The sequence below is a fragment of the Aythya marila genome (genome assembly GCF_965140915.1).
Source record: "Aythya marila genome assembly, chromosome: 1".
Lineage (NCBI taxonomy): Eukaryota > Metazoa > Chordata > Aves > Anseriformes > Anatidae > Aythya > Aythya marila.
The window spans coordinates 21764508-21776528 of NC_139042.1; the positions used below are offsets into that span (position 1 = coordinate 21764508).

Genomic DNA, 12021 nt, shown 5'->3' on the forward strand with positions numbered 1-12021 from the left:
TATCCACTTGTAGCATGGCTTTCCCTGTCATGTAGCTCTTTGGAGAACAAGATGAGGGAAGAATCTTGGTGACTTTTGTTTAAATAATAGCAAAGCTTTCTAGTTTGGAACAAAAGCTTGAAGTGTGATAGATGGGTGGTTGTGTCACGGATATACATCCTGCTGTCTTCTGACAAATTTGCCGAGATTTGGTCACTTAACTTTGCAGAACTGGTTTATATAGACCCACTGGAGACTTACTCGGTGCTAGATGATTTCCCAAAGATGTAACCTGCACTGGCATGTTCCAGCTTGAGCACATTCCTGCTGCTACAGTGTTGCCCTAATCTAGGCCTGGCCTGAACACTGAGCAGGAATGCTGATCTGATTTCTTTATTTTTTTCCCTTCCACTTAAGACTGAAGCAGTATGGAAGTGGATCTGTATTTAGTGGAGGGGAAAAAAGACCTGCATCTCTATTAACTATAGCAGAGGGATGTGTAAGGGCACAAAGACTTATGCTGTGGGCTTAGAGAAACTGAGCTGAAGATGAATGAATGAAGAGCTGGGAGGACAACTGGAAAGGAAAGAGCAGGAGGACTGGAGATACTTACAGAATGGAGCCTAGAATTGCATGAGCTAAATGTATACTATTTGGGACAAAGAAACAAGCTGGCATAATGCAAACTTGGGCCAAAGCAGAGCGAACAGAACACATCTGTGCACATACTCCTTTCCAGGTGCTTGAGTCTTAAGATACTGCAAATTTAGCTTTCTGCTATTAATGAAACATCAGAAATCTGCTGCAAAATGTCTGATGAGCCTCTGCTTTGCTTGTGCAGATGAAAACATCTATTCCATCTATGAGTTACTTAGTCATCTCTGCTAGATCTGTGCAGTTCACAAATAGATGCATCAGCAGTGTAATATGAGGAAACTTTTTTCAGCTTTTTTTTTTTTTTTTTAAGGCTGGGGAAGTTGCATAGCCAGCAAAATAAACACACAGCTAAAAGAAACGCTAGTTAAGATACAGTTAGATTTTAAGAAATGTTAAGTTTAGGCTGCTGATGCAGCCTTGGGGTGGTTACATTGAGGTGTATTCTCCATAACATTGTGTCTTTTCAGTAGAAGAATTATAATTAGGACTTACTCGGGACACAGCCTGCATGGTGCATACGTAATGAGCATCCATTTGATAGTTGATTAAGTGTTTATTTCATTGTCCCCTGCATGCTGCTCAAATCCTTCTTTTAAAGACAGTTGGCAGCATGCATGTTGCTGTTATGGTATCTGATATTTACATTTCCTTTCAAAAGTGAAGGAATGCTTTCCTTATTAAAGAAGAAAGCTGCCTACATTTTATAGAGGAATGGGAACAGAAAGGTTACAATAAAAACAAACAAAAACCGGTGCTGCTGTCCAAACCAGACTGCAGAGTTTCTGAATTTAACCTATACAGCTTGAAAATAAGGAATGGAAATAGTGACCCCATGTAGAAAGCTTAGTTCAAGTGACGTAGCTGCCTTAGTCTGGTGAGGATAGAAACAGCCTATTGTGAGTAATGTTCATTTTCTTCCACTATGCAGTATTGTACAGTCCAAGCCTTGTTCACTAGGTGCCTTCCAACGTTATCAGCAGGGATTCAGTACACGAGTCTTCCTGACTAGTCCTAATTAAACTTCAGAATGCATTTGTCATGTGTAGGAAACAAGCCAGGTTTGTTGAAAAAGACTGGCTGTGTGTATTTGGGTTATCATAGCACATATGTAAAGGAGGCAAATTGCCTCAAGCAAGGTTACTATCCAAATTTTTGCAGTCACCATGCTCTTGTGTGCAATACATTGTCTGTGTTAGTTGTAAGTATGCAGCATAAGGAAGGAAAATAAAAGCAAATTGTATCATGATGAATTAAGGAGGAAATATGCATCTTTGAACATACGTAATGTGAGGTAGGTAGTGATCAGCATCTCTGCAGAATTATCTTTCTGACTGAGATCTCATTTGTATGTGCTGAAGAGTATTTTAAGAGGTCTAGAACTTCTCATTGGGTTTAGACTAGTGGTGAAGGTGCAGCTAGTTGTAATGTTCAATTTGCATTGGAAAAAAGATGGGAGTGAAAATCCTCAGTGCTGTTCAGAAGAGGCAGGGTTTTCAGAGTGGCCGTTTTAATTCTTCTTTTTAGTTCCTTTCTAAAAATAGTAACTCTTTGCCTCATCCTACCACTCCTCCTACCTCAAAATTCTTCGCTGTTAGCCAACCTTTTGTTGCCTCCCGTTGGTCTCTTCTGTTGTTACTGGCTAGCTTCCTCTTGATTAATCGTCTCCTGTTGTCATCAGTTTGCATTTCCCTGTAATATGGTTTTGTTTCATACGTCTTTTCTTCCCTGAATCTGCACGTTCCTTCATATGCTACATTTGCAGCGTTGGCTTCCCGCTTATCAAAGCGTCTGTTTCCCCTTTTCTCCATAACTAATAACAGAGCAGGCCTGCACAACACACGGCTCCCAGGCTGCATGCTGTCCCTGAAGCTGTTCTTTTTCTTTTTTTTTTTTTTTTTTTTTTTTGGCTTCGCAGCAGCCAAGAGACGGGCTGAGGTGTGGTTCAAGGAGCAGCTCGTTTCACTTGGCTTTCCCAGCAGTGAGGAGGCAGGAGCTGGCTGGCCGGGATGCCTCTAATGCTTGGCTGTTTGCTCAGGTACTCTGCGTGTACCACTCGGCGAGCTGGTATGCGTGTTCCTCTGGACCAGTCACGTTAGCACTGCCTCTTTACTAGCTCGTGGGCTGATCAAAGCTACAGGCGGTGTGGGAAGGAGTTTCAGTAGTATTACGCTGGGATCATAAGAGGGCATGTGAATAATCTGGGAGAATGCAGAGCAGGATGAGGCAGAGGAGCACCTTGATGTCAAAACTGCTAATGTAACAGGGTTGAGCAACCTGCTTGTAAGAGCATAAAACAGTAGAAAGTACCTTTGTGTATATTGCTTTACAGATATGTTTCTATATATTTAGACACGATGAGTTTTGTAACTACACACCTTCCATTGGTCTGCGGGTTATGTAGAAAGTAAAAGCACTTTTTTTTTTTTAAATTGCTGTAAACAAAATAAAAATAGAGAGAAGTCATCAGCATTAAAGTTGGCAAGGCCAAGCAACGGAGAAGAATGACTCTTGCTTTTGCCATGCTAGTATTGGCATACTAAGAGTTCTTGAAAAGCCTGAGAAGTAGAGATCCTCCTCGCTTCAAAGCCTTGCAGCTGAGTAAACACAAAGGCCTTTGTTCCCATTGTTGCATCTGCCAGGAGCTGAGTAATAAAACTCTCCTTAACACGAGCATGCAGGCTTGTTAATGTCTTCAATTTTTAACTGTTGAGAGCCTGGTGGAGCTATAGACATGCTATTTTAAATATGAAATTATGCGACTGTTTACATAATGCTTTTTGAAGAAATCCAGTTGTTTTAATTCAAACATTTGAGTGGGACGTGCTGTGAGTCAAATATGCTAGGCACCCAAGACGAGTTTTGGATCGTTCAGAAACAAAAGCGAAAGGTGTCACCATTAGTAGGTCACAGAATGTGACAGCTGAACAATGGCTTGTTTGCTTGTGACAATCTTACTCTTTTGCAGTATGACTTCTTTTATTGTTCAATTAACATTGTTCCAAAAATTAGAGAAATAACTGAAATATAATTCTGGTAGAAGAGTATTAAGGTAAAGAGAACTTGTGACATGCTACAAAGTATTTTGAGATAATATACTTAGCACAGGAATGAATTTGAAGGAAGATTATTCAAATAGCAACATGATATGGAAATTGTTACAGTTGATCTACTGTCAGTGTTGTCCTAGTCTGTGTCAAAATAATACTTTTTTATAAGACAGTAACTTGAAACAGTTCTGAACAGGAAAATTTTGGAACCAACAGTCTATCTTATGTCTAGGAGAGGAGATGATGATTGACTTTGACAAAAGTTTTGTTTTTGACACTGTACCTTTTCATACAACATACAACATTTTCCTGAGAGGAGATTTGTTATTTCGATTATTCCTCAAACACTGGGATTAAACATGTCCGAATGAGTTTATTCCTGCTCTGGTATTGCTTGAATATTCAGGAATTAAAAAAGTATTCTGAAACTTTTTATCACCTTTTTTTTTTTTTTTTTTTTTTTTTTTTTTTTTTTTTTTTGTGAAATTAAAGAGGCTGTATTTTGTCACTGATCAGAGCTTCAGCAGTGGAGAAAGCTCTAAGCTGAAGCCTTAGGTTAAATCCTTGGACTGAATGAATGTGATGGTTTGATTTTGTAGTAGCTTTCTTTTGAGATGTGAACAGAAACAACTTTTTAGTTGCCTTAAAGGGAGAGGGACAGGATGCGTGCCAGGCAGCCTAGTTGAATTTTAACTACTGCTTAAAGAACCTCAATAAATCATAGCAATAGGCAGGCAAGGAATTTATATGGACCTGAGTGACATTGGTGTGGCATTTGGTTGTGCCAAAGTTCTTTCAGTATTAGCTTCCAGATGGTGAAAGTCATGATGCATTAAAGCAAGTTAAAAACTTGGTGTTTGCTTGCCTTGCCTTGCAGGCTTATTAAGAATGAATAGTTCATTTTCATCTCTTAATGGCTTCTCTTACCTTTCTGGAGCTTTCATCTTTTGGGCTAGAGGTTCTTGTGCTTAGATTCTTCTTGAAATTGAATTTGTATAAAAAATAGCTCAATGCTACTAAGAGATTGATAAATAATATTTAGAAAGCAAAACCTGTTATCAAGAAAACAGAAATAGCAAATAGCGCTTGGTATATTTTTTATATTATTTTTTTGTTGAAGACATTTTCCTGTTGACTTTGTAAAAATGAGGTAGAGAAATAGCCCTACTGAAGACTAAATGTTTTAGAGCGTGGTGGAAGTCTTAAATATTAAAACACCTTAAAAATCCTTTGCTCACTACATGCGGGACTTTCATGACTAATGGTAAGGTAAGAAGCTTGTGCATGCGTAATAAATGTTGAGCAAGATGAAAAATTCATGAAAGCGAGTGGTTAAGTGGCATTTTTCAACTTCATGCAAGCTACAGCTTTCAAGCAGTTGTTAGAGCAAGAGCTGCCCAGGATCAGTAAGTTTTATTTTTCCAGAATCGTGGCTCGTGTGAAATATGTTTACACCTCAAACAAGCCTTGTCTTTGCAACAGCACATTTTGATGTTCGTAGACTTAGGAAGTTCTTTGCACTGTGTTGTTAGAGTACTGAACAGTGTGTTCTGCTGCAATCTGTCTCCAGTGTGCACACTATATATCTTTTTATTGATTGTATCAGCACAGATTTTCATTATTGCAGTCACATTTTCACATTTCAGGTCTGATTGAATGTTTAACTGCACTACTTGAATAGGAAAAATACTGTTGACAGAAGAGTGCTTGGTTCCCGGTTTTAGCCCTAATCTTAACCATCTTTGATACCAGCCCAGATGTCAGTTGCATCTATCCCTGTTCTGACAGACCTCTACGTTTTGCATTAAAATTGTTACAAATACCTGTATGTCAGAAATAGACATTAACACTATCAATTTTTGTGCAGATCTGGAAGATTTCCTTCATGTTCCTAAACCACTTCCTCTTATAAGGGTCAGTGTGGATGTAGCAAATACTAGGAAAAGAGGCACAGTAGGGACGCTGTTTTGTGAAAGTTTTAACACGTTTCTTGTTGCTTGACCAGGAAAAGAACATGTTGTATGAACAGCTGAGATACTATAATCCAGGAATTACTTACTATGTATTCAGTAGAAAATTCCTTGCACAATAGTTTTTATATACTGGTATTTTACAGTTAGATTTCTACTTACATTTTGGAGTGGAGAGAATAGAAGCAGTAATTTTACTATCAAAAGGACATACTGAATCAGGTCTGTGACCCCAGTGAGTTAGGAAACTTTGATTCAATCTCAGAACACGCTGTCTGGTACTGATCAGCCAGAGACTCGCTGTGACCACTTGGGTGCAGACTGGCTGATAATTACTTTAAGATCACTGTGCTTTTTGTACAAGACATCTATACTGCGAAAAATAACAAAATGCCACAACTAACTTGTTATCTGAATACCAGAAACTGGTTGTTCTCACCAAAAAATACCAGCTACCAGACGACAACATGTAACTCTCCAGCTCGCTGTATATAATTTTTGCAGTTATCATAATTGGGGATGAAAAAAGTCTTATCTGTCTTCCAGCCTCTGGTAAACTTACCAATATTACAGAATGTTTGCACCAGACAAGGCAGAAGCTAAACTCATCTTTTGTCTCTAAATACTGATTTGTTTGCTAAATACCTTGCTGAAAACAGCTTGCAATGAGAAGTTTAAAATTTGCTAGGCTATTTCTTTGACTTGAGCTGTAAGTTTGTTCTTGTGGAGACAGTGGGATGAGCCTCTCTGAACTTGATCAAAATTGTTAATATAGTGGGGTTTCATGAAATGCTACTGTTTTGCAGAAATCAGTAAACTGTTTCATTAGGGGCATCTTTTTTGTGGAAAGACTTGCTTGATGATCACTAATTGTTTAATGTGAGTTAAGAACAGGAGATAAGTGGCATTAAAATAGTGAAAGCATATAACAAATAGTGTTCCTCAGTTAATTCTTGAAAAAGCTGGAGGTTAACACAGTATATACATACGTATATTACGTGTACATCTGCAAGTAGTCTACTACTGCTTTGTATAGTACTACATACTCATGCTGAATGAAGAGTTGTGTCAGAAGGTCTTACAAGGCTTGCTGTAGCGAAGGAGCATGGATACTGAAATAAAGAAGTTGCATGTCAGTTGACAATAGGACATTGATTGAGCCTGCTGTTGAGAGGATAACAATAAGGCACCTGATTCGGTACCTACATTTTGCAAAAACTTTCTTGAAGTTACTTTCCTAACAGTGCATGATGATTTTTTTTTAACAACTTGCTTTCCACATAAATGTACATCACATAATCTACTGTTTTTTCTAGATACAAGTGAAAGCTGCAGCTTCTGGTGAAGTCAGTTTGAAAGCTGCAATTTTCAGTTTTGTGCAGGATGCTGAGAAACTTTTTAAGTAAACCTAATGCACTTCTTGCCACGCGAGATGACACTAGCTTGTATTGGTTCTCCTCTGTTCTTACCAAATTTACTTCAGAATATTGATCCTTCTGGTCAAGAACTAGATGAAATGGCACTAAAGTATTATGTAGTAGGCTTCTTGCCATCTGCCACTAGTGCTCAGATTGGCAGTGGAAAAATGAAAGTGTAAAGTGCAACTCCAGTGACCAGTTCTGATTCTTAGTCTGTGTCTTGACTACTGAATTAGGCATGTCTGGAAACCGTCCTAGAGACACTTGGGGCCAGCTGGCATGAAGTGGCCTGTTTGTGCTGGTGTATACTCACCCACGACAGCAGCTGCTGCATGCAAACTATCTACTTGAAGGGATCTCAAAGCTTTTTGCTGTTGAATAGTGCCCAGAAATTGGCTGGGAGACTCCTAGTTGATGGGGGCCAAAAGAATGCCTAGGAAGAGGTTTAAAAAAAAAAAAAAAGCTACTCGTACTATCACTTGGTGATGGAGAGGACACTTCCTAGCATTGCTGTGCTTTTCTTCTTGTACTTTTCCATCTAGCTGGGAGACTAGAGGAGTAGAGGGACACTGTCTCTTACATGAAAGCAGTGGTAGCTCTTCGAGCAGTGCTGCTTTCTGTAGTCCAGCTGATTGCTAGCTGGTATCTGTGGAGGAGTGCAGGAGAAGCAGGTGGAGCGAAGGAGGAATACTAAGAAGCTTTCAAGTGTCCTGCTGGTTTACAAGAATTGCATGATTTTGCTGAAAGGTACTGTTAATGTTTTTTAAAAAACAGACAAAAAACAATGAACTGTCAAATATACTTATTTGAATATTTTTGCTTAGAAAAGCTTCATATGGTGATTACAGTGTATAATACAGGGAAGAGTTACAGTAATATAATAAAGGACTGGCTTACCTAATGCTGGCGATGTACAGGAAGAAAACCAAAGGTTTGGCAGAACCTCCCAAACTAGAAGTAATTCATGAGGATAGAGTTTCATTTTAGTACACAGTTGGTTTTGGCTTTCATTGTTCTCATGTGAAATGCTGTATTTTACTAAACATTTTTGTCAACTACAAACAGTTTCTGAACTTTCTACATACCGTCTCAATTATCAATTCGTCCTAATATTTTGTAGTTTTATATGTACAATTTTTTTGTTTTTGCAGAGGATGACAAATAGCAGCAGCTCCCCTAGCCTTCTCAATGACAGTGCCAAGCAGTACGCAGGCCATGGTAAGCACTTTTAAAGTAATACATACAAAAGTATACTTGGAAATTTGAGAGATTCCCTTTGGTAAAATTGAGACTGAAGATAGGTTTTTTCCTCTGATATGATTTAAGATGCAGGAGAACTTCTTGTCCGCTATAGGGTATTATATGATTACTTTTTGTAGTCCAAAGCTGAAGTGCTACAGAACTCAAAATTTTCAGCCGCCTTTTTGCTGCAGTGGGGAAAAACTAAAACAACAACAGCAACAAGAAAACATACTGCTACTACAAAAAAATGCAATCTATTGGTCTTGTCGTTTCACATGAGATGCTAGCTTGGATATCCTCCATAAAGCACTGATAGCTTAAGTGCTTTTGTTGCTCCATGGTGATGTCCTTTTTTATTGTGTTTTTCAAGGAGGCTGCTGTGTGGAATGAATATACAGGTTTTTAATCTTGAATTCAAGGGTATACAATTCTTGTGAAATATATCACATAAATGACAAATCTTAATAGATACCAAGTTTTGTCCTTTAAGCAGTACTTCAACTCTTACAATATTTTTCTTATTATTGGGAACATGTTTTTTCAACCAAACGGTGTCTCTATAGTGCTGGCCTGCATATTCACTAGATGACTGTGAAGGGTATATTGAACTTGTATAATGTGCTTTTCAGAATTCCTTTCCAAATTATAACAGGCACTGCAGATTATTTCAGCTGTAGCTGTCAAGCCAGCTTCTTTCAAGAAGAGCACTATTCCCTTATGGCATTTAAAATGTTGCTGTGCTGAAAATTGGTGTATTAATAATGTTCTAGAACTTCATTTGCATGTCTGAAACTATAGCTAGGCTACTTACACTTATTTTTTTTTTTTTTGGTAAAGCATGGTAGTATATAGTTCTAGAAAATTAATTTGAAAGCCAAGTTTGTTTTTGTTTTTCTTCCTCCTAGTTCATTTCCAGTAGGTTTTGTGCTTTTGTCCCACTGCACAATTAGCTATTCAAGGCAGCGGAGTTCTGCAGTTTTAAATGCAGTCAGTTTGACTGTGTGACAAGCCAAATAGTGATGGTGATGCATGCGAAGGAGAGAAACCAGACTGACTTTTGGAAACCACTTTAAATTCTGTTGTGTCTCTGGTCCTGCTAATTTTTTCCCCTCCTAAGCTGTGCCTCACTTGTAGTATTAGCTTATAAAGGAGTACTGATGAATGCTAAAGAGTGTTTCATTAAAACATAAATTAATGCTACCTGCAAACAATAAATTTGATAATTATATAAATTCAGTTTGGACTTTCCTGTTTAAGTTGCATCTGTGATTGTTCAATTTTTGGTGCTTCAATTTTTGAGGGGATACACAGGGAGAAAGAAAATCAATAAAAAGCTTCTAGTAGAGTATGGACTTCTGCTACATTTAGATCAGATTTAAATTTGTGTGTGACATAACATCTGCACCATTATTTGTAATGCTATGTTGTGCTGAAGGTGACTAAGTTCAGGTAACTGGAGATGGAGGCTTTAAAATCTTAGTGGACTTTAAATAGTGTCAACAGCAATTAAATGTACTGCATTTATGCTAATGAGCACTGTTTCATTTATGCTGTTGCATGGAATCTAACAAATGCTGTAGTTTTCAACAGTGTTGCTAAACGTAGTTTTGCCTGAGGGATTTTTTTCCATTCAAACAAATTAAAAATTGTAAGCTTTTTTTTGTATATATGTAGGTGTATAACATGTTTTACACTCTTTTTACAGATCCACTAACTTCACCAAATTCATCCTTGTTTAATGACTTTGCTGCCCTCACCGTGTCTCAAAGGAGAAAGGTAGGCAACAGCTAAATTTTAAGTGGTATAATCGTGCATGAGTTGACAGGGAAGAAGATCTGGAACAACTTGAAATGCTAGGTGAAATAAGGATGATTCTTCTAGTGTTACTAGTTTTATTTTACTAATTCACTGCCAATATAAATGAGATCCCTTTCATTTGTGTTGCACCAGATCAGACTGTTGCTATTAGGAAATATTCCAAGCATTTGTAAATTGAAGATGATAAGAATGCTTTGAATATGAAAATTCAGGCATGGTCCATTGCATTTAAAAACAAATTATTTTTATTGCACTGAGGCTTGCAGGTGGTTGGATTATCTTGTACCTTCATGGTAATAAGTTCTGAATACAAGAAGAATCATTCCTCCCATTTATTTGTCCGTGCTGTCAAAATAATTCTTTGTTTGAAATGCCTTCAGTTTGAAAGATACTCTAATAATATTATGGGGAAGATAAGGTGTGGTATTTTTCCCCTCTAATCTTTATTGACAAGTCTTCTGCTGAAAGCTAAAGAGCATCTTTGAACACCTTTGACCTGTGCCAACTCAGGCTGTGCTGTTTCCTAATTACCCATTTAAAAGCACAGTGGCTGGAATAAGAGTAAGTTTGGTTTACCCCAGAATTACTTCTTATTTTTCCAAACTGTCTCTTATCAAAAAAGACATTATCTTGTCCCAGCCAGTTATCAGATTTTGCTTTCAGTGATGACTTTCATGTTTTGCATCTTATTTGCCACATGATTCTGAACTTTCCTGTAGTCAATAATACCTTTTTTTGAAAGCATGCTGTATCAGCATGCTTGTGACTTTTCATAGAGCTTTATTTGCGTGTTGGCAATTAAGCTCTGTATCGTTCCTGCAGGTGAAGATTGAGCATGAAGATAATTACCATAGTTGGTCCATCAGACTATTTTTCTTGAACTAAAATGAAGCTATAGAATGATAACTTCCCAATATTATGCATCCAAACTAGATGGAATCTCTCAATTGCCTTTTTCCTTAATGCCAGCTGTATTGTACTGGAAGTTTGATGTAAACAACTGTGTGTTTACCCAGTTAATGAGGACAGTAAGAAAGAAAATTGTATTCTATTTATGTGTATGCATATTAAACCATATGCTCAAAAGAAAATGACATACAAAAGCATACTAAAACACTGCTTCTAATACTGACTGTTAATTCAAAGTTAATGAAACAGTACAAAATGGAAGCAAACCAGATAATGTTTGAATATAAAGCTCAAGAAACTTAAAGCTCAATTAGTAATGGAAAGTCTGTTCTGACTTGGTCTCTTTTTTCCCCAAGAAAGAATCAGCAATTAAACCACTTACTGCAAAAATAGTATCAGGAGAGGCATTTATCTGTGAAACTGATTTACTTATTTTTTTTTTTTCCCTCCATTAATATTTCAGACATAACTGGCATTAATTGAAAGGGGTGTCGTTATGCTTTTCCTATTAAACTTTTATTGTTTATTATGGCTTCCATTTTGTGACCTATATTTGTGTAAAAGATTGTTAAATAATACTAGTAAGGGGGAGGTTTTCATCTAATATGATTGGAACTGTCTTAAAATCTAGGCGTCAAGGCTCCCTCTATAGTCAGTAGAGAGAGACGAGCAGTTTAAGTGAACACTTGGCTGACATTAAGAAAAGCAAGGTAGATGAGGCTAATGTCAATGAGTGGTGAAGTGGATAATACTTGATGTATAGAGCTACTAGAAATGAATCTCTAGCAGAAATGAATTTCTGCTGTGGCTGTTTGACTCGACAACCAGACAATACCCTGCAAATAGTCTTGGATGTTGTTTCTTACCATTTTTAGTTTTTTTTTTTTTTTTTGAGTACAGTATTCAAGTATAGTCATACATTTCCTTGAACTAAATGCTTGAGTGCTGGGTATTTAAAAAAAAATTCTGTGATTTGCACCC

The 12021-nt window shown here is 37.4% G+C and overlaps 1 protein-coding gene across 4 annotated transcripts in view; it reads left to right on the top strand.

The window, feature by feature from the left end:
* Positions 1 to 12021, top strand: part of PAN3 (poly(A) specific ribonuclease subunit PAN3) — an 81601-nt gene that overhangs the window by 14839 nt on the left and 54741 nt on the right. For all 4 annotated transcript variants that reach the window (XM_082778663.1, XM_082778662.1, XM_082778660.1 and 1 more), the window contains 2 exons: positions 8223 to 8289; positions 10019 to 10089. In XM_082778663.1, the coding sequence (XP_082634789.1) occupies positions 8223 to 8289; positions 10019 to 10089 (138 nt within the window). The remainder of the gene's footprint in view (positions 1 to 8222; positions 8290 to 10018; positions 10090 to 12021) is intronic.